At 45.9% G+C, this 26,499-nt stretch overlaps 1 protein-coding gene across 3 annotated transcripts in view; it reads left to right on the top strand.

The window, feature by feature from the left end:
- The window catches only part of LOC139052940 (N-acetylated-alpha-linked acidic dipeptidase 2-like), an 85,481-nt gene extending 61,573 nt beyond the window's left edge, over nt 1-23,908 (top strand). For all 3 annotated transcript variants that reach the window (XM_070530085.1, XM_070530088.1, XM_070530086.1), the window contains exons 10-19: nt 4,487-4,606; nt 6,030-6,112; nt 6,966-7,097; nt 7,727-7,830; nt 9,798-9,891; nt 11,256-11,336; nt 12,719-12,884; nt 15,429-15,510; nt 18,491-18,568; nt 20,311-23,908. In XM_070530085.1, coding sequence (XP_070386186.1) covers nt 4,487-4,606; nt 6,030-6,112; nt 6,966-7,097; nt 7,727-7,830; nt 9,798-9,891; nt 11,256-11,336; nt 12,719-12,884; nt 15,429-15,510; nt 18,491-18,568; nt 20,311-20,503 — 1,133 coding nt within the window. In that variant the 3' untranslated portion in view covers nt 20,504-23,908. The remainder of the gene's footprint in view (nt 1-4,486; nt 4,607-6,029; nt 6,113-6,965; nt 7,098-7,726; nt 7,831-9,797; nt 9,892-11,255; nt 11,337-12,718; nt 12,885-15,428; nt 15,511-18,490; nt 18,569-20,310) is intronic.
- Nucleotides 23,909-26,499: the final 2,591 nt, after the last annotated feature.

Here is a 26,499-nt window from a genome sequence, read left to right as displayed (position 1 = left end):
CCTCTTGCATGGCGCTTTCCACTTGCCCTTCGCTACCGCCGGTGCACCAGATCGTGATGTCGTCTGCGTAGATAGTGTGTTTGACACCTTCAACTTGGGCGAGATTCCTCGAGAGGCCGATCATGCAGATGTTGAAGAGTGCAGGAGAAATGACCGAGCCTTGCGGCGTGCCCCGTGGGCCCAGGAGCACCTCGTCGGAGACAAAGTCGCCGATCCGCAGCTTCGCTTTCCTCCCCGTCAGGAACGAACGGACGTAGTTATATAGTCTGGGGCCCAGCTCGAGGTCTGCCACGGAGGCCAGAATGTATTCGTGGAGAACGTTGTCAAAGGCTTTCTCGAGGTCGAGTCCGAGCAGGGCCCTGGTGTCTCTGGTACTGCCGTCGATGATTTGATGCTTGATCATCTTCATGGCGTCCTGCGACGAGAGGCCGGCACGAAAGCCAATCATGTTGTGAGTGTAGATGTTGTTCTCCTCGAGATATCTGTTTAGTCTGTTGAGGACGACATGCTCCGCCACTTTCCCAACGCAGGAGGTGAGAGAGATCGGTCGGAGGTTGTCCACGTTCGGAGCCTTGCCGGGTTTGGGGATCAGCACGACGTTGGCGGTCTTCCATTGCTCTGGGACGCTGCCGTTTTTCCAGGTTTCGTTGATCTTCTCGGTGAGGTATGCGATCGAACCGTCGTCAAGGTTCCGCAGCATCTTGTTGGTGATTCTGTCGGCACCTGGCGCACACTTCCCCTTGAGCGCGAAAATGGCTTGCCTAATTTCCCCCACGGTAAAGTCTTCGTCCAATTCCGGACGGCTTGGGCCGAGGTAGTCAGGAAACCGGTCTTCCTCGTTTCCACGCTTTATGGGAAGGTATTTCTCCATGAGCTTGGTAACCAGCTCGTCCCCGGAACAGGATGTGGTAGCTTCGTGCAGGGCTCTGGCGAGCGTGTGTCTCTGACTGGATCTGGTGCTGCCCTCGTCGAGGAGATGTTTAAGCATGCCCCAGGACTTGCCGTTACGCATCTGCCCGTCTATCGAGTCACAGACCTCGTCCCATTGCTGCTTGCCGAGGGTCCGACAGTGATCTTCGATGGCCTTGTTAAGCTCGGAGATCTTTTTCCTCAATCTTCGGTTAAACCTTTGTCCCTTCCATCTTAGAAGCAGCGCCTGCTTGGCCTCGATCAGATGGGCCAGCCTACTGTCCATCTTTTCTACCTCCAGGTCGCTGACGATCTTCTTAGTGGATGACTCGGCGTCACTCTTGATTCGCTCGCACCAATCTTCCAGGTCTTTGGGGACGGGTGCGCTGTCGTTGCCGCGGAGCTTGCGAAAAAGGTCCCAGTCCGTGACAGTGAATTCCCTGGATTTACTTCGGGTGACTTCGAAGCGGGTCTCGAGCACATAATGGTCGCTACCAAAATTTATTGCGGTGTTGCTCCACTCGGCTCCCTCGACGTTCTTCACGAACGCCAGATCGGGGGTGGTGTCCCGGCTCACCGAGTTGCCGATTCGGGTGGGGAACGCCTTGTCCGTGATGAGCGTGAGGTCCATTTCGTTGGCGTTCTGCCACAGACCCCGGCCCTTGCTCGTGTTGTAGACGTACCCCCACACGCCGTACGGTGCGTTGAAATCTCCGACGACGACCAAGGGATGGGTGCCGGCCAGGTCGACGGACTTCTTGAGTATCGTTTTGAACTGCTGTTGCGAGTGCCTAGGATTGCTGTAGATGTTGAGAATAAACACGCTGTTTCTTCGCTGGTTGCGTTGTCTCGTGTTGAGCAGAACCTCCGTCATGACGTATTCGACCTTGCAACTCGCCAGCTTCAGGTCGTGAGACAAGTGTGTAAGCCTCCTGTCAATTAACGTGCACACTCCCCGACCTTCGCCCTGCACGGAGACGGCACGATAACCAGAGAGGGATGCGGCAGAGACGAGGGTTTCCTGTAATGCTATTACTTGTGGTTTGTTAGGTAATGATCTTAAATATTGCTGCAAAGGAGCCCTCTTATTGGAGTACCCCCTGCAGTTCCATTGCCAAATTTTGAACTCCTCTTTGCAACTATCCATGATTAGATAAAGTGTCCGGGGTACCCGCTGTAAGCACAGGTGCACGCAAGAAGTTCCCCCCACTCTGACGAGCCGGTGTGCTCGTAGCCCTGATCTGAGTCCCCGACGCGTTCGGAACAACAACCTGCATCGGAGTTACGGACGTATTATTATTCGGGATCACCAGACGCTCGAGGGCGTCCATGCGATCGGCCAGCGCGCCTAGGCCTCTCCTCGGGTCTCCAAGGGCGACTTGCACCTGTGCTAAGCCTTGTTGTAACTGCTGCACACTCTTAGTGAGCGTAGCCAGCATGCCTTTGATCTCATAAGTTTGCGAGTCTGAATCGTCCTTACTGGAAACTGCCCTACGCTTGGCGGCGCCGGCCGAGTCGCAGACCGGAACTGGTGCTTCTGTGGCGGTCGGCGCCGACGCGTTGGATGTAGCACTCTGACTGATTACCAATTTCTTAATCTCTGTCATTTCACTAGCCATCTTTCTGATCATTTCTTTTAAGTCCGCGTTTTCCTTCATAAGGCGCGCTACCTCGGCGTCCCTGGATTGCTCTGGAAGCGGGTCGCGTGGGCCCCGGTAGGATCTCGCGTGGGCGCCGCCAGCAACCATATCTGCCCACGATAGCGTCGACTTTCTCTTCCTCTGCTGGCCGGCACTGGACCCATACCGGGCCCTCGAGACAGAGCGGCTCCTGGAGCGGCTTCCGGATCTGCCCCTGGACATAGATCTGGCCCTGGACCGGGATCTTCCCCTGGACCTGGAACGGTGTCCGGAAGGCGGAGAGGGGCTCCTGGATCTAGAGCTCCCGCGAGCCGTGGAGCGACCGGCGGCGGCCGGTAGTTGTCGCTCGCCCATGGCGAGGGCCGGAGACTTGCTTCTATTGGCTCGGGATCGGTCCCCGCGCCTGCGTCTGACGAGGTACGGCGTCTGGTACCTCTGCTTGCATTCCTTGGCAGCGGTGAAGTGTCGGCCTCCGCACAGCCTGCATTTGGGGTCACACTTGTGTTGTTCGTCCGGGTTGGCGATGCCGCATCCCCTGCACATAGTTTCGTCCGGCGAGGGGCAGACGTCCGCTCGATGCCCGAGGCGGCCACAGGCGTAGCACACCTCCACTTGCTTCCTATATAATGCACACCTGACAAGTGTGCCACCGTACGACACGTAGTTTGGCACCTTGTATCCGTCGAAGACCACAACCACGGTGCCCGTGCTCTTGATTCGTTTGGCTCCCAAGGCCAGTGGGTTCTTCGAGTTGACAATCTTGCGATCGAGCTCCTCCGGGCCTTCACTCGGTGCGATGCCGCGGATGACGCCTTTGCACGTAGAGTTGGGCGCTGCCTCGTACGCATTCACCTCGTGCTGCTGGCCGCCAACAGCGATGCACTCGACCCTGACGTAGAGGGTCGCATTTTCTCTGCTGGGGGTGCTGATGACCATGATATTTTGTTGGAAATTCGGGCACATCGTGTCCGAGTCCCGCTTCGCCTGGTCGAAACCGACTGCGTTCCATATGGCCTCGGCCACAACTGTCGCCCCCACCTTGCTGATGTTCAGACCTCCCTTCGGCCTGACGATGATCTTCGCGTCTTCTTTGGGCAACGGAGGCATCCTTCCACCCCGAATAATTTTGGCTTTAGCGCTGCTGCGGTCTCGGTGACCCTTTGCGGTCGCGTTGTCATTTGGCTTAGCGCCGGTAGAAATGGCACCAACTCGCTCGACGGGCGCTGATTTGGCTCCGGAGCGCCTGGCAGCAACTGTTTGCCATCCGAGATCCTTGGAAAATTCCTCGGGAGTCAGAAGCTCCCCTTCCACTTCGCATTCCATCACGGCAGACACTGACGAGAAGAGCTGGCGCCGCAGCAGCACTTCGCCGCGCTAACACAAGCGCGGCAAGGGTTAGCGTCGCAGCGGCGTAGCCTGGACGGAAAAGGCCGATAAAATCGCAAGAAGGCCACCCACCTTCAAGAGTCGGGTGTCTACGGGATCGCCACAACTTAAAGAGTCCGTTGGCACTAAAATAGTCGAACTGGGCTCAAATTAAATCACCGAAATCATTTTCAGAAGCGGGAGCCGGTCTTCGCCGCCTACTGGCACGTTCGTCGTCGTCGTCTTCCGTCTGGCTCACTCCGTTTGTTCCTGGCAATTTATTAGGTATACGCGTAGCAACTGTACACGCTAGAAATAAGTAATGAAGGCACGTACGGAACGAATGTGCACTGCGCCTACAGGCCTTCTTCCAGCGACATAGCGAAATAAAGCTAACGGCAGTGGATCGTTAAGGGAAACGGCAGGCCTACCAGCAAAATTTCCCTATTGTCTCTCTCACAGGCACTAATGGCGCCTCGTGTAAATAAACCATGCTTGCATGAAAAAAGAAATGATGTTGTTTGATGTCACCACTTCCTTTCACTCTTCCTTTCCTGCCTTCGTTTCGCCAGAGAAGCTGGTTTTGGTGGGGAACCACCGGGACGCGTGGACGCCCGGCGCGTTCGACCCCGTCAGCGGCACGGTGGCGTTGATGGCCATTGCTGAAGCATACGGCAAGATGGCCCGGCAAGGTGAGTTTTTTTTTTTTTTTTTGCAGTTAACGTTCGTCGAAAATGTTCGTGGCAGAGGTAATTTTTTTTTTAACGCTTGCGATTCTGGCGTTGTGAGTGCCTTAACTCGAGCACACCGATAGAGCACACGTCGAGTTGACGACACGTTCTATATGCGCTAAGGTAGTTCAAAGGACACCCGCCGCACACCACAGCCGCACGCACGTAACTGAGACATTTTTTTTCGATGCCATGCACGTGTATCGACAATTGGATCAAAGAGCTGGCGACGTTTCGGTAACGCGTCTTGTGGCACGATCCGAATTCAAGCACGCAGCGGCAACCTCTCCAGCAAGATGGCGCCCGACAGCTTGTATGCTAGCCGGGTCGTGTTGTCTCTCTCTCGCAAACACGTACGGTTTTTTGCTTCAGTGGTACACTCTAGTGTCCAATAGTTGTGCGATTTTGTTAGATTTTTGTACTTCAGACGTCTTTTGAACAGTCTCTGAAATGATCTCTTGATAAAATCGATGTAAGTAAAACATGTTATAGCATTATCGCTTTTATCTATCGAGCCATCTTATTCACATGCCTTACTTTGATACCGTTATGCTGAGAAAAGAAGCCATTACTCAGTCGTGAATGTGTTGCGTGCGCTGATGACGACGTTGTTGCCCCAGGCATGAAGGAATCGGAGCTAAATCTCTCGCTCGGCGTTCAGAAGGCCTAGCTCGGCAGTACGTTTGGCCGTCCCAGCAGAAATTGTCGCGTTTGACAGATCTCGCTACGCCATGTTAGGCATAATTCTTCAAACTAATAGTGCTGTTCGCTGGGAATTGTAACGCCTACAAATCTGCAATATGTTGGAAAAAATTCACGCTTGCTCGGCTGTGCCTCGTGTAAAAATTAGTGTGGGATTTTATTTGTTCCGTAGTGTTATACTGTTCGGTGGATGATGACAATACATTCCTTTCACGAGACTTGCTCCACCTTGCGGGCTTTGCAGAACTGTTTCGCAATATCGTCCATAAAGTATTATGCTTATGCCTTTGTTCGAGCCGGGCGAACGGATATATATATATATATATATATATATATATATATATATATATATATATATATATATATATATATATATATATATATAGATAGATAGATAGATAGATAGATAGATAGATAGATAGATAGATAGATAGATAGATAGATAGATAGATAGATAGATAGATAGATAGATAGATAGATAGATAGATAGATAGATAGATAGCAGGAAAACGCGTAGGATCGGGCGAAGACTCACATGCGGGCGAAAGTCTGTCCACCTCTACCAGGAACACAGTGCGCCTATTAGCATATGATATTTCTTTGCGTGAAACGACATTTGCGAGAAAGAAAGGTCGAGTAAACAACTGTGCCATTAATTCAAACCATTTATGTATTTGTCCAGGTTGGAAGCCTCGTCGCACGCTCGTGTTTTGCAGCTGGGGCGCCGAAGAGTTTGGTCTCATTGGATCCCAGGAATGGGCCGAGGTAGGGCACTGTTAACGAAAATCGAGCGTTCCTATACTCTGAACAAGAAAAGTGCAAACGCCGTAGTAATGACTGCAAGCACGTTGACTCTCACGCCGCGTGTTGACGTTCTCAGAATCGATAGGAAGCGTTAGCAAAAAGAGGAATGTTGATATGCAGGGATTTAAGTATTTGCTGTCTTGTGCGAAGTCCTTGACGTTCTGCATTTCCTCTCACTGTAGTATAATAGCTGGTCATGGACGGCATTATAATGAAGCTGCCGCTGTTCCCGTAACTGTTCCCTAAACACGACTCTTGAAGAAATAGTTGTACAAGTGTTGGGTCATGGCGTTATGTCAAAATTGCTGAGTTTTCCAAATACATCCAGAGCCGCGTACAGCGGTCGTCGGATGTAGCTTAACCTGAACCAACATACATGCTCTTTAGTGCGCTTGCAGATTGAAAGCTGATTCTTTTGCATTGCAACTATAGCTCATAGTATGGCCTCCGAATATGGGCAGCGAAGCGCGCGCAACCTCATCTCGGATGCCATGCTTATGGTAGTGAGTAACGTATATCAATAACTGGTCAACGGTGGCCTAACAAGGGATGTGCAACGAGGAGCCAGCGTTTCCGCAGGAGGACTTAGCTTCTACAATTGAAGAACTTCTCAATTCATACTTGAGGTATCACTTGTTCGACCGCTGTTAGCCACTTCAAGGCTCCATATTTCTGCGAACCTGTCTTCTTTGGATGTCGCTTACTTTATCACGAATGGTATGCGAATCATCGCTTCACAGGAAATTGCTACGAGTTCTTTTGTGTAATCTCAAAGCTTCGCAAAGCTTAACTAAAGGATCTCTGTTCTACGCAGCATCATCGCGTGCAGCTGAGCCATCAAGCTGTGGCGTACTTGAACGTGGACATTGCCGTTCAGGGAAACGGCACTCTGGAAGTGTCCTCCAGTCCTCTGCTGGCCCATTTGATCTGGCAGTCGTCTAAAAAGGTACGGCGGGAAGCATCCGAATTTGGACAGCCACACGAGGAGCCTTTTCGTAGCCGGCATGTCCAGGCTAATATTGTGTCTGGCACCTTTTGGTAATAAATTCTGGCACATCGCAAGCCAAAGACAGCTTCTTAAGATTTGTGTATCCTTAAAAAAAAAAGATGCGGAACTTTGACCTCACGAGCACGTTTAATCAATGGAAGTGACGTAACTTCTCGATGAAAGTGGGTAGGCTTGCCACAACCTCAGCTGCACAATGCTAAAAGTATGTTGCTTTTTTTTTCTTTTTCACGGCGTTTCTGAAAGACAACACCCGCTTGCCTTTGTCACTCACGTTTCGACAAGGGATTCGCCAATCGCAAAGCCAGAAATATTGGTTGAAACCCCTGCACATAGGCTCCGCCCTTTTCCTCATTTTGTTTGCATAGGCACAGCTGCGAGGGCGAGAATGTCTGATGAAAATTAGTTATCACCGATCTTTTACTGATATTGTGACATCATCAAGCATCATATGTTTCTAGACATCACATTGCCCTATACTAGTGAGCAATCATTTTCACAAATGGACAGGTAGAGCGTAAGTTTTACGCTTTCGTTTTCTACAGCTTCACGCTGTGTTTGTTGCGTAGATTCCGAATCCGGACAAGGACGAAGTCGCGCACGGGAGGGCGTCGGTGTTCGACACCTGGCTTGTGAACTCGCCGTCGTTCAACAATCCTGACACCGAGCCAAGGTACGCACATATGCGAAAATTTGCATCTACTGCGGATTTGAAGCACTTGCAAAACGAAAAAAGCGTCTGAAATGCATGTCATTCCTAAAGAAAGTGCTCTGTGGTCCTTCATTTAGGTCACTACGTGAACTGTTGTCACTTTCAAGATTTCACCTAGAAACGTTGGTTGACAACATCCTTACAATTGTTTATTACTGGGCATCATTCTGGCGTCAACCAAGTGATTCTTGGCCATTTAACGAGTCATCTAACGTTTAATTTTGCCGTAATGAGACTCAGAACTTTCTTCGCAGACAGAAAACGAAGAGGATTGAATGGGAATGAATAAATGCGTCGGTCTCAATACATGTAAAGCAGTTCAGTGATTTCGCATTGCGCACTTTCAGCTAAATGTGTGGAGTGTAAGTGCAGCTCACCGCGAGAACGAGAGCGATGTATATAATTAATATAACATATGTACCTTCAAATATAATATATGATTTAATTAAAAACACACATGAGCATCGTGCCCTTCGCAACGTCAATTTCGCTTATATTTTGGAAGAAATAGGTAGCAGTAATCGCTTTGTCTAGGCAAGAATAACATGAGTAGGCGAATTCTCATTAAGCAGTTGATCTTCTCATCAAATCATGACCGATCTAAAATAAAATATCTCCTTAAACATATGGAAGAATATCGTCTATTCAGTGCGCTGTATATACGCCCTTTTTCGAATAGTAGTGGACGTTTAATTTTCTTCCCGCTTTGTCCCGTATAATTTAGTTTCTTTAATACGGGAATGGTTGACCTTATGGCGTTCAGTTTATGCTGGACCTTCCCTGAAACTTTCTCTTACGGAAATGCATGAGTAATAAAAAGCAGATAACAGTTATGCTCGTGACTAGCATCCGCATCCTTGGATAGTTGCAACGAACTTCGCCTGCTCAACAGAATGTTATAGATTTGATACCCTGCCGTGGTAACCGCATTCCGAATTCGAGAGAGTGTGGAAATGACTCCTTGTATTCACCTTTCAGATAATTCTTCGAAACCACGGGTAGTCAAAAGTGAAGTCGAAGTTCTTCGCAGCGAGGCCTTAATATACAACTCACTTGCAGCCTTTCAAACGTTCAAAAAGAAAGTCGCGGTTACGCCAGAAAGGTGAAGCACCGATTGCGATAGCAACTTACTGTACAGCTATACGAAGTGAGGATAGTATTTTTATTGGTCGTATAAACTTGTAAACTTAGGCACACTAACTAAATTAACAAGCATGGTGTTAGGCGCGCACAAGCAAACATTAACACCTCTCACTCGATGACCGCGGAAACTCGCTGTCAAAACGCTGGAGTGAGAAACTGCGGCAGCAACAGCGAGCGAATTGAACTTCGTGCGGCGACCCGCGCCAACCCGAACAAAGCCGCGAAAACGCAGACGTCCCTTCGCAGATGGCTTTCAATATACAACGGACCGGGCCGCCCGGAGTACCCTGAGTACCCGGAATAGAACACCCCCCCCCCCCTTTCCCTACCCTAGAGTCTTGCACGCGACGCAAGACGGCGCGCGCTTTCTCCCCGCTTTTCTCCGTTGCGTGCGCGAGACTGAGCCGCTATCGCCGGTTAACCCTCGCAAGCTTTCACTCGCACATACAGCACGCGGCGTGCGGCGACGATTTTATCGCCCTTGGTCTTAATGCGAAACCTCGCGACGGCGTTGACGCCGACAGCAGAAACGCGCCTACATTAGCGCATTTATAGTGTCCATATAAGTGCTATCGGAATAAAATCTTTACTGTAGCCGCACTCTATTTCAATTTCACTCCCTGTCGCACTTTTTCAATTTCACTGCAATGCGCGTCCTTTTGTGTTCACTGATATGTCAAATTTGTCAGCAATATTACGATCAGCATCAGATCTGGCTGCTGCAACACCCTTTTGTAGTGCTTACGCATTGACCTGAAGCTCAATCGGTATAATGCTTTATTCAGGTTCCTGGATCTTGCGTCGGACAGTGATTACGCGCCGTTCTTCCACGAACTTGGCATTCCTTGCGTGGACGTTCGGTACGCCTGCCGTAACCAGGTAGGTGAGGTCGTTCGCATTATAAAAGCAATATGAATACGCAAATACTCGAAGACTTCAGTACAATTCAGTTCGTGTTTGTTACTCAATCTTTTTTATTCGATAACTCAAAATTAAAATCTTGCTAATACTTACTAAGGCTAAGTAATACGCGCTGACTATATGTTTTATACTTAAGAGGAGGCTTTAGCTCGGGCCCAACTCTGACGCGGCCTATTCAAATACACGTAAAACGCAAAAACGCATTTCTGGGAAAACCCCTGGACAGGTTTTAATTAAGTTTGCTGCATTTGAAAGAGGAAGTATAATTCTAGTGACTGTTCGCAGTGGAATTTCGATTTAGGGCCTCACTTTTGTGAAAACGATTTTCAAAAATTCGAAGGTTCGGAAAAAATAGACGCACGAAGTTTATAAATCAATAGCTCGGCATCAAGGACACATATCGCAGTTCTGTAAACGGCATCCCTTAGATAATTCAAAGCGGACAAATTTGCTATGTCAATATATATCTTACTTGAATTTTTTACGTTGTGTACAAGCGTTATGCAAAAGCTGTATTTCCATATTACTGAATTTTTCGAAATTCACATGTAACATATTAATTTTGTCCGCTAATTTTGTCCGCTTTAGATGTACTATCAGATGCAATTCACGGAATCGTCACGTCGTTTTTACTTGCTGAGTTACATAGTTGTAAACTTGATAGTTTCGCTTTCTTAAAATTTTCAATTTTTGCCCATTTTTAATGAAAAATTCAGGATATAAATCGAAAATTCGAAACCAACATTCACTACATATTAAGTTTTTCCTTTAAATGCAACAAATCTCGGCAAATTTGGTGCCGTGGTTGCGGAGAAAATCGACTTCTCCTTTTACGTGTATTTAGAAAGGAGCACCTGAGCTAAAGCTTCCTCTTAAGGACGAAACACAGGCGGCCATTTTATAGCGACTTTTCCTGGTCAGAGACACTGGTTATTCATGCAGCTTTCATGCATGTTTACTCATTAATTTCCTGAGCGGTAACTTGAACTTATACAATTATTTCAAGATCTTTTCAAATTTGAAGCTCTTTTTAGATTTCATGCCTTGGTTGAGCGTTTTTTGCACATTCAGTAGTGCATAATTCATTCATTTACTTCAGTTACTCTCATATGATTGCAAGAGACGTTATCACAGTTTACTTGTTCTTCATTTACAAGCTGCCCATTTGCCAGAGATTTTGGTCAGCAACAGTGTTGCATGTATTGAAGATAAATATGCCGTGTTCGGCACACGAATTCTGAGTTTCCGGCATACAATGTATATAGTATGACGCTGCGAACAATATCTCTTGAGCTTATTATTAACCTTTTATTTTATTTCAGAGTTTCGACTCCTGTCTGCCATTATACCACACCATCTACGAGACGGAAATGGCTTACAAGATGGTCGACAAGGAATTTTCGGTAAATATCACAGTTGTTGCGCACAGTAATCTATTGGATAGTAAGCAGTCTTTTTTAAAGAAATGTGTTTGTGACAGCACGGATCTCAGCGCGAATTTTCTCGGCATGTTGAAACGCCGCTGTTCCATTCATGTTTTACGAAAGTGGTGCCTCACGTGATTTTTAGGTACGCGATTATACGAGTCAGGCGACCTTTACCTTCCTCAAGCGGAGGACAGAGCTCTGCCATAAGCTCTGACTCCGAAGCTTTTAAAAGCAAAACGTCATTCAAGATCAAAATCTTGTCCACAGTTTTTCCTGTAAACAGGTAGATGCAGTTCGTGATAGGTTATCCTGCCCCACTACACTGGTGTGCCTCTATATACAAGTTATTTCGCCTGCCGAAGAGAAAGTAGAACATATGCATTCCGTTACCACCGTTGACACAGCCACGTTTTTTTTATTATTATTCTCTCTGTTTCAGTGTCATAGAAAGCGTTTCAGAAAATGCGTTCGAAGATCCCCATGAATAGTGAAGGTATATATTTGTTGGTTTTCTTCGGCATCACTCTTGCAGAAGCGGCAGACATATTAAAGAGAGTCGTGGTAGTAATTAAAGCACTAAGATAAAAATTAAGGAAATATACTTTTGAAGCAGAAATGACAGACGGTCGTGCATAACTAGTGGAAGACCTGGAGCACTGCCTGATAGGATCCGACAGGTACTTCCAGATTTGTAACAAATTGACGCTGGTAAGTTTTGTGCGAGGATTGACTGCAGCCCATTGCGTCCTCAAAACCGAAACCGGAAAGTCGATTAGCCCAACTGCCACGCCCTTCGGAGGCGCCCGATTTTTATGGTGCAGTGCCAGCCACTACAATGCCATAAACTAAGCCATGCAGCTGTCTGCAGCGCCACACTAGCTGACTGTCGAGATCGAAAGAAAAATTATGGGGTTTTACGCGCAAAACCACTTTCTGATTGTGAGGCACGCCGTAGCAAAGGACTCCGGAAATTTCGACCACCTGGGGTTCTTTAACGTGCTCCTAAATCTAAGCACACGGGTGTTATCGCATTTCGCCCCCATCGAAATGCGGCCGCCGTGGCCGGGATTCAATCCCGCGACCTCGTGCTCAGCAGCCCAACACCATAGCCACTGAGCAACCACGGCGGGTGTCGATATCGATGTCCCGTAAGAAAGCGTCCTATTCAGACTGCGCTTTATTTGCACAATTCAAGGTCAGAGCAAGTGCTCGATAGCCGGAAGCATGCGGTGTGGCTAGAATGTCTCCGTACATTCCTTCTCAAGTACCTACCGGCCACTTCCGTGTACCAATACCTGACTGTATTAATTGTTTTCGTTTGTTTGTTTTGTTTTGCTTTCTCCGTATGTGCCGGCCAGTTCCTTCGGGCCGTCACGCAGCTGCTGGCGTCGGCAGCCCACTTGCTGGCGGTGCCGGCGCTGCTGCCCCACACGGTTCGTCCGTACGCGGCGGCACTCAACGAGAGTCTGGCCGAGCTGCGGGTGCTGTACGCCACGCACATCGAGGACCAACGGATCGACGTGGGTGCGTGGGGCACGCGAAACGTGATGCAATGTCCGACGCGTAGGAAGAGTGGGGCAAAGGAATGGCTGGGCCACTTCCACCTACAGGAAGGTGCTAAGAAACGAAAAATTGGGGAGAGCGAGAAGTGCCAACTGTGGCAACTTCACGAGAACGGGAGATACGTAAAGCGGTGCTATTCTTTATTCTTGTCTCCCGTATTCGTCTTGCGCGTTTCTGCAAGTAACTTGGAATGCACGACAGAGGGGCACTATGCTTCTTGCATAGAAGTTTGCGTAAAATGCCTGTTGTTTAGGAACGTATAAATATTCTTGGTGGTTCAAGATCAAAACACAAGCAACTGCACTTCGAGAGCCCTCTTTATAAGATTCGCATCTTTGAAAAACGTTGCAAAAAAAAAAAGCGAGTCTAGGATCGCTTTCTTGTACTTTGACTACCCGGACGCCAGCGGTATATGAACGTTGTAACGCTAGACGTCCTGTTATCACTTGATGTTACGTGCACGCCTTATAGTGCAACACGTTAGGTGATAAGCGCTAATATTTGGAGCTCTGCGCTCCAAGTGTTAACGTCAGGAAATTTACCATGAAAAATACGCATAAGATATTGAAAAGCCGGAATCATAGCAGCAAGCAATCCACTAGATAATGAAAAACCGTTCTTTAAGACCTAAAGATCGAATGGTGATTGATTTATTGCAATACGCTAACGTGCCTCTTACTTCGTCAGAGATTGAGCTTTTTTTTTTTTTCACGGGAGTATGCTCTTGCATGCTTTCCCCTTTCATTTAGAAAAATCACGACAGCTCAAAGCGATCGTGACGTTGTGTCGCAAATATGTTCATAAAACCTGGTACAAATAAATACGTATGCAAATGTATTGTGGCACCCACGCAATTAGCTTTCTCTCCATGCGAGTTAAAACCCCACCACCGTAAACATGCAGCCTTGTCGGCAACAAGGTTCCCACTTAATATGCAGTGCGCTGCATGCGTTATAATGCAAAATGCCAACATTGTCACACTATTTCACTATTTCTAACGATGTTTAATATATATGAATATTTATAACAAAGTATTTGAATTAACTTGTCATGATTCATGGCTGACATATAGCACAAATATTTAAAGCGGCACAATAAAGAAGGCTAGAAAGAGTCGGTGACAAATCTAAAGCAGAAAGAAAAGCGAAGCCGCGCAGATGTATACGATGAGAAGGAGTGGGCAGAACCATAGATTTTTATGCAATAATTACTAGAGGGAACTCTGGCGCTGCTATCGCTCAGACACCATGGGAACGGGAACAATGGGAAGTACATCGATTTGCCTGATCTTCGTGCTTGTGGCTTTGTTTATTACACTTTATCTGTCTTTATTGTCCTAAATTTCAAAGCGATCTATACTTTCCGAAGTGTAGAATACTCGTTGAGCACGCACACTCGCTACTAAGTGCAGCTGCTGTCGAGGTGGCCAAGTCGAAACGCGCCAAGTGTCTCAACACGCTGACTTGACCGCAAGAAATTCATAAGGCCGTTCTATGTCGCCTGTCGATGCATGCGCCCGTGGCGTAGTGGTTTTAATATCGAGCTCCTGTGCTAGAGGTCGTCTGCTCGAATCATGCTGTCGGACAGTTTTTCATTTCCTTTCCTTTCATTTATTCAACCTTAAGGGCCTGAAGGCATTACATAAGAGGGGGCGTACATCAAAATTTCACAGCTTCATAAGAAAATAACATAAGAAAGTGCACGTTGATTGTAATAGGTACAAAAAAAGAAGAAAAGGGAACATATAATAAAGATAACGTTTATTTAATTGTTTATTACACAGTGCTATCTTGCAAATCACGAACTTACAAAGTTTCGGAGCCGATTTAAGCCAGAAGGACGAAGTTGTGGCAAATCCGATGTTGGCTGAACCGCCCCCATTGCAGCTTCCGTAGACACTAGCGCCCGCGTTCGCTCTAGGAATTATTGCAAGGAACCCTGTCGGCAGAAGATTGTTAAGAACTTACGCCTCGCTAAGCGAAAAGCCATACCTGTGCGAAATCTTCGAGGCTTATCACAGCATCACTTATCACTTATCTTATCACTCCCGACCACAAGCGCCACCCGTGCACCGTCAATACCTGCCGTTATTGACGCTAGGAAAACGCATGGAATTACCTAATGTTATTTATCCAAAGTAGAAACTATAGCAGAATATAAGTGAGGCGTGCAGACAGGACACAAGAGTAGAGAAGTGGACAACACGAACGAAGTTGTGTTGTCCACTTCTCTACTCTTGTGTCCTGTCTGCACGCCTCACTTATATTTTGCATAATGAATCCTTACCAATTAGCTCAGCTTTCTGTCGTTCTAAGCTATAGCAGAATACATGCCTTTTTCTTCCCACGGTAATCTAGAAGTACAGTGTTTGTGTTTCGATGGCGGTTTCTGATTCGCTAGGGTGGGAACTGTTTATCTTCCTAGAAAGGTGCTCGACGCAAGTATGGCTGGCCAAGGTTATATACCGATTCTTGATTTGTCATTCTGGTTCGCTACTCACCGCAGGGCCACTAGTGTCAGCCGTGGAAAGCTTCTCGAGGGCCGCCGATGCTGTCGAGCAGGAGAGACACCAGAGCAAAAGTTTCAGGTAAGGAGTTGAATCCCTGCTTCAAGTATCATTCCGGTTGAGGCTAAATTGCAAGTTTCCTTATCTTTGAATATGTGTGCTTGTGTGTGGCGAGAAATGTTGAGTTTCTTTGTTGTAATTGTACATCGTAGAGTTGCACAAAACTACTTTGCTATTTCAGACCTGCCAGTTATCACACTGAGAGATGCACTATATCTAAGCAAAACAGAGTAAAGTTTAGTGAAAATTTAAAAAAAGCTATTCACTCCTTTTCAATATGCACGGATTATTTGGCTGGGACGTTCTGGACAGTCACTGTGCTCTGTAGAAGCAGCTAGAGTTATCTACAACACAGACAAGCTGAAACGTTCATGAAGTTTACTCATGATATATTTATGTAATGGAGGCTAAAATTTCATTCGCCGTTAGACATTGTCCCTTTACTATAGCGCGTGGAAGTGCTACAGGTAGGGTCGAATAATCAAGTGTGACTGCATTTGAATTCCTTTTTAATCAGTGTTGCCCAAAGTTGGATCAATATCAAAGATAGTGAAATTACTGGTGTCATTACGGCAATCGTAAACAAGCTCTCAATATTGGGGATCTTGTGATAGCGTTCGCATTCATAAAAAGTGTGCAGGCATGCTGTTTTTATACGTGTATTGTCGTATCACCTCGTGTTCGTACGGGGTGATAACGGCAATAACTCAGGTGCAAGGTAATATTAGCGGCGGACCGAGGTAATTGTCAGTTCTCAGCATTTCCACTAGTACCAAAAATATCGTGTCGACACTTCTGAGAACTACACGCCCACACGCTAGAAATGCGACATCGAGTCATGTAGTAGCGTGGTGGTAGTCATTTAGTAGTACAGCGGGAATGTCACGCCGTCGCCTCGTTGATAGTGGCGCCCTTACGATGCCTCTTGGAGCGGCGTTGAGAGCCAGGGAGTGCCACGCGTCAGAATGGCTTCATCTTTAATGAAACTGTGCGACAGTTACGCTTATCTTTTCTCAGTGATCCTGTAATGTCGCTTAGGTCTGCTAGAATTTTTTTGCTAGAACAGATTATCGTCTCACAATTTTTTTTCCATGGTAATCTTCCCCAACACTGCAACGCCGAAGAGGCTGAGTTAAGCGACAAATCGCCGCGTTGCCATACCACATGTAGAGCCAAGCATCGTTTGCGAAACAGATTGCCAAGATTGTGAAGGATACTGAGCAAAAAGGCGACATTACAGCCCGCACCTCACTACACGTACGGCAGTAGCTGTAAACGATAAATGCAGTGTGGTCATTTGGGCAAATCTTCTGCTACATCTCGCTGATTATTTGCTTGTTTGTCGACTAAAATGCGCTTCTAACGGATAGCCAAGCTTTCTAGCAGATCCGAGATCAAGATTTTCTTTCATCAATTTGAGCAGATTCGCGAGAATATTGAGCAGTTTATAACGCCTGTAAATAGCAATATCTTTCGCTACAGCGAAATCACAGCTGTAATTTAAATTTTCTCTCGGCGTTGGCGAACATTAGGCGTCTTTCATAAAGTACTCAGTAAACAATTTGTCGTTTTAGCGAACAAATGACTTAGATCTGTTTTTCTTGCATTTGTGGCTTCGCGCGACCACATAAGTTATTCTAGCAGCCCTTTGAAGTGCCTACTGGCTAAAATCGAAATCAAATGCGGTTAAGATTCGAGGTTTTCAGAATACATTTTTCGCAGCTACAGTTTTGTCGTGGTTGGGACGGCCTGTTTTTAGCTTATATGAAATTATAACACTAATCCGCGAATTTTTTTCCGCGGGCCGTGTAGCTGAACTGGATTGTTGTATTTGCAGAAACATGTCTATGAATAGTGTCAACACTCAATTTTTGTTATCTCCATTCATCGCCAGGCGCCTCCAGGCCTGTGCGCATGGCCCTTTAACATCGCGTCATATAAAACAACACGAGCTTCCATCGATATGTTCTCCTTTATTCTGCGCTTATGTCGTGTACGCTTTCGTGTCATTCCGTTGGCTTTAACAACTATTTTCGATATGTGAGACATTATCAGATGTACGGCTTTTAGTTTTGTTATCAGCGCCTCAAGCACGACCCGTCTACAGAAAAGGATGCCAGAAAACAGATACATTTGGCTGAATTCTTACTGGGAACGGCGGAAGCAAGAAAGAAAAACTAGCTGCTATTATCTTTAGTGCATACTGACCAGTACCGCATTGCACACTACTCGGAGCAAAGAATTCATAAGCAAACGTGCGCGAATGGTGTGGCAGTCGAAGAGAATGACGACAGATCAGCCAAATAGATGAATAAGTATTAAGGATTAAGGATTTGCGCTGGTCACTTCAGCATGGAATAGCAACTAGCCCGGTCTCACACCCTGATTAAGGAGAGTCTGCGCGGCCGGTTCGAGAAGTAATTCGTCAGAAAGCTCATGTAAGTGATGAAACAAGTTTCCACATGTACGGCTAATTGACCTGATCGAGTTAAGACATAAACTTCGTATAATTTCGAATGACTATTGCACTTGCTGTGACACGCGATACGCCGCCGGAAACAAGAATACTTTAAGCGTAGTATCTTAAGGTGCAGCGCCTGTTATTATTGCTGAAAATATGATGGAACGTTTCCCTGCATGTGTAGGAGCTTGTCGGCAGCTTGTGATAGACAAGCTGCCGATGACTTGTGTAGGCTTTGTCTTGCGCCAGTTTGTGTGGTATTTATCCTCAACTTTCCTTTTTTTTCGCGCAGAAGTGTAATGAAGCGCAAGTCTATTCGCGTGACCATTTAAGTGCTGTGGTATTGGGTGCTTAATATAGCTTTCCATGCAGGCTTTTTCAAATTTTATGCGAAGTGTGGCGTGCTTACAATGGTCTTTTGCGCGCAACATTTTCTGGGCGCAAAGCATACACAGCTTGCATATTATCTAGTGGGATACGTCATGTAGCAAGCTTCATGCACGCGTTAAATATATTTTGAAATCTTTATTCTCTTCATAGAGGCATAAACAACAAACTGATGCTTTTGGAACGAGTATTCATCGACAGTCCAGGCGTTCTTGCAGGGAACATCTACAGGTGAGATGTCGTAGCAATTGTATAAGTTTTGCTGTTTCGAGATTACGTTATTTGGGAGCCCTTCAGCACCCCAGCCGTAGTAATGTTGAAAATAATGCATGACGCAAACCGACAAGTTCCGTTAAAACATTCGTTTCCATGCTTCCGGAGTCGAAGGCTGCAGCAAAAATGCGTGATAACTACAGAGTTTTGGCATGGGGCGCGCAGGAAACCATCCAGTGCATGTTGCAGTCAAAGTGTATGGCACTTAATTTCATGGAGCGAATGAGGTATTCCGCAGCAGCCCGAAAAGCTTCTCATTTATGCCAACTAACAAATATGAGCAATTCATTATTGCAAACCGCCTGTGAATGCGCTGTAAATGACTTGGAGCATGCAGTAAGCAGTACTGCTTGTGCCAGAGGATTGAATTTTAATCTCGTAGATTTTTTTTTTTAATTCAAGTAAGTATGGGTAGAAGAAACGCTGTAATTGAAACAGCCGAGTGCCTTGATTGGAATGGTATGCATTTAAAACAAATATTTAAATTGCAGCAACTGCTTAGAGAACAATTCTGAGAAAATTCAGGAAAGCATAAATTACCTTGGTGCTGTCACCGAAAAGAACAATGATTATGTGCTCAATTATAGAAACATGTCAATAACATATATTCAATGATGCCAGTCATTCTTTTGGACAGCCGGTCTTCTTCATTGTTGCTCGCGATTTGTTTGTTTTAACTCAGCGGGGTCAACTCCTATCGACCTCACATCACGTGTTTCTGCGCTTAGTGCAAAACGTCGCAAATGAATATCAACTGTAGTAAAACAGTCGTGATGTCATTTAGCAATAGACAGAGCCCCCTCTCATTTTATTATTCTCTGTATGAAACTTTAAAGAGTGTCTCAATATGACTACTGAGATATCATTCTAACAGAACATCTTTCTTTTTCTAACCACATCGAATAGGTAAACGGGAAAGCTCTAAAAAAAATAAGTTATTTGCCCCGCACTTTAGCTAAAACCCCTCGCCATAGTAAACTGCTATTATATAAAATGTTAGTCGCCCTGTTCTAGAATGCGCATCTGTCATTTGGCTTCCCTATAGACACTGTGAAAGAAGCTATCCGTTTCAGCGAAAATCTTCCCGTTTCATTTGCCAAAATTACAGCCGCACTTTCTCACCAACACATGCTCAACAATCTCTGAAACTTTTAACCATTACCTCACTTTAGGGCATTGAAGCTTAGAACATTTATATGCAGTTGATAACTCTACCTCTGGTCTTTCAGATTATAACTATATCATTTACTAACGAAAGTTGTACCAGTAGCTCGCACGCCTTGAACGTAACACCTATTTTCGCTCGTACTAACACATTCAACGTGTCTACACGCCTTGTTCCTTCTTTACATTATGCATTCAAATACATCTTTCTCACATATAATTGAGCTTTAGGATTCTCTACCCGGTAACTTTCATTCTATATCACTAAAAGATTTTATAGTTTCCACTGGTAAGCACTTCGCTAATATGTAAACGCTTCTTTTTAATCATTCATTTTTTTTGTATACGTACATGTTTTTAATGTATGATGAATAGTAATGTATAATGTCCCCACTCCTGCTATAGCCATATATTGGGCTGCAGTATACGTAAATATAATAAATAAAATTAATAAGTAATAAAATGTCGTGCGAGATCTGACTGAGGCCTCGTCGAGTTACTCCGTCGTCTATTTGTACCTTTACTCTCTCTTTTAGGAACCACACGTGGGCAAGCTACCTAAGCAAGCACGTTGTGTTCGGCGTCAGCTTCGATGACGCCAACGTGGGTTCGCGGTTCACCGCCCTGAAGCGAGCCCTCGTCGATGCATCGTCACTTGCTGCGCCGCTGGTAGCCTCGTTGACGTACCGCATCAGGGCAGCTGCAGACATCCTCATGAACGCGCTCTGATGGAGCCTTCACGACAAACTCGAGTCGGGGCCCGTATGCGGCCGCGTCGGTTGTGCGCTGTTCAGGGAGGCTTGAATAAGTGCCCTTACGCAGCCGCGGCGTTAGGCCTGCGCTGGCAACGTCGGCGCCCAAAGGTTAAATTCATCACCAGACGGACGGAATTCTTGATGTGTCATCGTACTACCTTCGGTCTCGTACTTTATTTTGACGCTTGAAAACACCACTAGCTTTTCCAGCTGACACAGACCGTACGCTAATTGCCACGTAGGGTGTACGCCGACCGATTCCTTCTGTGTTAATGTCACTGCGGCTGACGGAAAAAAAATACTGTGTAGCGTTCAAGCCAGCAGCCGCTCCTTTACTACAAGGTGCTTTATTAGATGTATTACGTTCACTTCGTAAGGAAACAGTGTACTTAATATTTGAAGACAGTGCAAAAGAATTAGGGTTGAAAAACCTGTGTACAGCTCAAGTGCATGTTGCAGATCTTCGGTTACACCTTGAACAATTTTCTTCTGTTTGCACGCCGTAGTGAGGGTTGCACTTCTGCAGTCACTTTCACTAAGGTAGGATTAAAAGCAGGAGGCAAGGTTGTGCTAAGACCATGCTCAGTATGACGCGGCAAGTATGCTCATGGCGGATGGTAAGATTATCCATGCTTGAAGAGCACGTCGCCAACATACTTCATCGTGTCGTATCTTGAACCCCGGTTGTACTTCAAGAAAGCAGCGGCCATTCAGAAGATTCCCTTTACGAAATTACTGACGTATATTCGAAACGACTTGGTCAAGCAGTGTTGCTGCATTCGGTTTATTTGTACGAGAACTGGCACGAAAACGCGCCATAACTTGGCGCCCAACAACAACGAATGTGTTATTCGGAAACTTTCTTAGCATGTAAAATGCGACGTCATTTTTGTATTCTCTTTCTTTTCACCCAGTTTGTACTTTCAATGTAGGCTGCATTCTTAAAGTTCGAATAGCGCGCTGAGGAAAGGACAAAAGCAAAGGAGAGACGTGCTACAACGAACTCGACGCTGCCCTATAACCGTTTGGTCATCTTCCTTTTGATCGTGCGCTAGTTTTTCAAACGTATTTATTATCGCACCTTTCCCTCTCCTCTTTGTCGTGCCGATGTCGACTAGGCTGGACTACTACTGCCATGTTAGAGTTGGGCCATAGGGCCCGACACTTACAGGTAAGCAATGAATGTATCTGGTATGCGCTTCCGCTAATGGTGGTTTCCAACAGGTCGAGTCCACTCTTGGAATCTTGGTGATGTGGATATGAGCCAGGAAAAAGCCGGACTTCTCGGCAAATTGCATGCGAAAAGGACATTATCGCGCTCGGTGCGTTTACCAACCTAGGCCTCCCGCTTTCTTGCTTGACTCAGTTCTCCGCACTTGCACGTCAGCATCCGGACGCATGTGGGCGACAGCGCAACTGACTTGTCAAATCGGCCACTGCGGCTATACCGGGCGATGAACGAAATCGCAAGAAAATTTATTCACCCGTAGGCACGCGCACAAGTGTGGTACATATTACTCTGTCATCTAATACCGGTGCATGCATTGAGAACGATATACGCTTCGCACATCAAATACATCGTACTCGATATAAACAAAGGAGCAAACATAGCAGTACATGGCGTCTACTTGGGACAGGCTTTGCCATTTACACTTCAAAAACACTGTTACAGTATACATGCGAAAACTATTGTCAGCCCCGAATTCATGAATGACAATCGGGGCACTTGCAGCTTACTCCGGCAAACGTAATTTTGGCATCATTCTGCCTGAATAAAATTTTGCCTCGACAGATGGTTAGGTACCGCGTAGACCAGCGGCGAAGAAACTAGGCGAAGAACAGCTGTTCTTCTAGATTACGTAGTTCGCGCAGTGTGAGTTGCATTGCTTTACTTTATTGCCGAGATTGCTTTGCACTGCTGCGCAATCGCCACTAAACGTGGCTAGTGCTTTAATAGACGAGACTTGCAAACCTATCTCGCCGCCGTGGTGGCCGCACGGTGGATACTCCAATACATTCTTGCAACCAGCTTCCAGAAGGCGCGTGCTAGGACACACTCCTTCACCACATGAGTGTTGGTCTCTTTTTGTGCACAGTGTATGCATTTATCATTCGGTATCTTTTCACAGCGTTCAAGCCTGGCTCGTGCGTAGAATTCCCCACTGATGGTTCCAATAAAAATTTAATCGAGACCGCAAATCAGGTGAAAGCGCGGCTGTCCATATTTGTGTAGTATAGCTGTGCCTGGAGGTATACAGCTGTCGCGCACATTTCACAAAGCCTCGAAACTGGTTCCGCACGCCACTTGGTATTTGTTATTTGTACAAGCTGTCGCTGCTGCCTGACTCCGGCCGATACTGAGCATCTGTGGTGTGCGCGTTTCTGTCCAGCTATCGCAACAGCGCGATCCACGTGTGCGCCAGTGAAATACATGCGTGTATCGTGGAGCGCCATGTATGGGTGTCATAGGTAAACCTAGGGATGCGGGCTCGTTTCGAGTTTACCCGCCGTGGTTGCTCAGTAGCTATGGTGTTGGGCTGCTGAGCACGAGGTCGCGGGATCGAATCCCGGCCACGGCGCCCGCATTTCGATGGGGGCGAAATGCGAAAACACCCGTGTGCTTAGATTTAGGTGCACGTTAAAGAACCCCAGGTGGTCAAAATTTCCGGAGTCCTCCACTACGGCGTGCCTCATAATCAGAAAGTGGTTTTGGCACGTAAAACCCCAAATATTATTAATATTATCGTTTCGAGTCAGGTATTCTTCACTCGGTACAAAAAATTGGGTTCATGGATGGCACAAAACCATACACCTACGGTTGCATCGGTCTTGTTCTGAAAATTTAGTGGGCCAAATGAGTCAAAGCGTTTGCCCTAAGCGACGTTTTACTTGCGCGCGATGCCCGGATGTTGTCCGAACGGTTTGCTGAAGTACGAGTTCCTTTGCCTTCGCTCCCGTATTTAGCCCACTGTTTCTAAGTGCTTCAGTCATAAACTTGCCCAAATGCACACCCTGCTGACGTGCATTGTTTGATTCATACAGCACTGTAAAGGCAAGAGTCTCCTCTTTTAATTTAATTGTCAGTTATTTATTCTACTCCTTAGCTCCGAAGGCACGTCAACCCCTTCTTACCTTTGCACATGCTTTACTCTGTCAACGAACTGTAGCGTGTGTGTGTGTGCTTTTTACAACACAACTAAATATGTGTGCTTTTGTATTTGTGAAATGTCAACCAGGTGGTTCTGTTTATCATGTACAGTTGCCGTTTAGGCTACACATTTCTGTAATTCATTGCTTTCTATTTTGCTGTCACAATCTTCTTTTTTGTTGTTATGCCACGAACACAAAGTTCAATAAAACTTGAGAGTGAAGACGGCGGTCATCACATGCCTATGAAAATTACATCTCACGCTCCATTACACTGATTTTGAACGTATGAAGTACTGCGATATCCCTGTGCGGGAAAACTTGCAAGATCGTTGAAAGACCTCTGCGAGAACTACCGAAAAATCTTAGCCATTGCGAAAATGTGCAAACCTGTGCCCAGTTGAAACGAATGTCCTTCGTTGCGTTCACGACAGTGTGCAACAATTTTTTTTTTAGTTTAATCCAGAAATGGTTCATGCGTAAAATGGAGACCCTGTAAGTGATCTCTTGTTCAGGTACCACGCAATATGCTGCACCTTTGTAAAATTCGGTGAGGTTTCTTGAAAGAATTAAATTGTCTCAAAACTGCACAGCGGGTTCTGAGGGACACCGTTCTGAGGATCCCGGGATAATTTTGACTATCACTCGTTACTTTAACCAGCACCAAATTCACGGCACACGAGCGTGTTTGCAATCTGCCTTCATCGAAATGCGGCCATAGCGGCAGGGAGTTGAACCCGTGACCTCGTGCTCAGAAGCGCAACACCATAGGTCCTGAGCCACCGCGGTGGGTCAGTAAGGTTCGTATGCGTCTTCTCTACAGAAAGCTGATGTCCATGCACCATTTTTTACGCTAAACAAGGGATGATTATGAGGGAGTATTAGCACCAGCCTCAAATTTATGTTTAAAGGAAACTCGGACCCAACGCAACCTCGCAATCTGAATGACACGAAACTTATTTCAGTTGGGAAGGTATCAGCAGTAGCGGATGACATAAGCGCGGCCTCGTCGCCTGTAGCTGTAGCTGTCTAAGTCACAAGCACGAAGGCGACGTGTGATGCACGTCGAGTGGCGAATGTTGAAGAAAAATAAATAGACAGAAAACAAACACTCTGAAAATACATGTACGGCTTATATACCCCTTGTGTCACAGTAACATCCTTTCTCCATGAGCATTGGCCAAGAATGCACATATACCCTGTCGCGCATACCCAGTGCTGCATACATCTGCCCCAAGTTGTGTGTGTGTGTATATATATATATATATATATATATATATATATATATATATATATATATATATATATATGTGTGTGTGTGTGTGTGTGTATGTATATATGTATGTATGTATATATTTATTTATTTATTTTATTTATACCGCGAGAAAGCGACGAACGCCAAACCCGTTGGTTGAGACAAAGCTTCCCTTGAAATTCAAACACTTTTTACGGCAAACTGTTGGTATCTGATATTCTGGCGCAGGGACAGCCTGTATCCTTCAGCGACAATAACAAGATAGAATGATGATGATGATTCTAGCTGACGTTAAGAGGATGGAGTGAGTGGCGCAGGTCATGTATTGCATGCAGCAGATATCGTTATATGTTTCGGTAACAAAATGGGCTAAGTTGGAAGGGAAATGGGGTCAAGGATAGCAGAGGAATCGGTGACGTGATGATATGAGTGAATTCGCACGAAAAGGATGACCTAAGCTGATTAAGTACAGAGAAAATTCGAGATATCCCTAGGAGAGGCCTTCACCCACCAGTGAGCGTAAAATATCCTGATTATTATAGCCTTAGGTAATTAAAAAAGAAGATATGCGTCCTGAATAACAAGTAGCTTAGAAGTTCTAAGCCATGAAGTCACGGTAGTAGGCTTTTCCTTTTTAATGCACTTTCAACTCAGTACAATTAAGTTTTGCTCAACATCTGCGAGATGTTCGGAGCAGGGGCAATAAGCCTGAAAAGGCTTGACTGGGTCCGCGCACCATAGCATGGCACACAGTGACATCAACTCCGTACATGTACAGGAGAAAATCAAGATGCAGGAAATGCAGTAAAAAGAACTTCAGAAAAATACAAAACAATGCAAACAAGGGACTAATATGTACATAAAGAAAATCAATGAATATATAAAAATATTGCGGCAAAATCAATGGATCAGAAAAAAAAATAACAGAGAAAGCCCACGTAACGTTGCAACGAAAGATGAAACAATCGAGAGTTATATATGCTCCGTAGCGTACTCAAAGAGCTCAATTCTACATCTGTGCCACTTTTGTCCAACTCATTTAACAAGGTTGATAATGTGTACGTTGGCATTTTCTTATGGTAGGTCGTGCGGTATTTATCAACTTTCCATGTTTCGGCATAGCGTGTGTTGTATGTAGGACGAATTTTTTCCCAGCCACACCAGTGATTTCAGAACGTAATTTTTCTTATTTTTTCCAACTTATGTTGCCGAAGTAGTCTGAAATATTATTTACATTGTACGTTAACAATCTTTAGCTTATTCAATATGTCCTAGGTGTGACTTAGGTAAGGAGCTTTAAAAACAAGGCATATTGCACACTTTTGAAGTGAAAGAAGTTCCTTCATATTTCCTTCAGCTGTTGTTCCCCAAACTAGTGTGCCATAGTTTAGCGTAGAAGAAAACAGAGAATTCTACAGAATATTGTTAATCGAAGGAGGAGACGTAGAGCAATGTCAACGCATGAAACCAATTACATGGAGAGTTTTTTCGTCAGGTAATTAAGGTGAGGATACCAGGACTTGAGACAAAATCACGCGCGTTATCTTCTGTGACCACCCATGTCCAGC

The sequence above is a fragment of the Dermacentor albipictus genome, unplaced genomic scaffold (genome assembly GCF_038994185.2).
Source record: "Dermacentor albipictus isolate Rhodes 1998 colony unplaced genomic scaffold, USDA_Dalb.pri_finalv2 scaffold_44, whole genome shotgun sequence".
Lineage (NCBI taxonomy): Eukaryota > Metazoa > Arthropoda > Arachnida > Ixodida > Ixodidae > Dermacentor > Dermacentor albipictus.
Note: the sequence above shows the minus strand (reverse complement) of the source record. Positions and strands in the feature narration are given on the sequence as shown.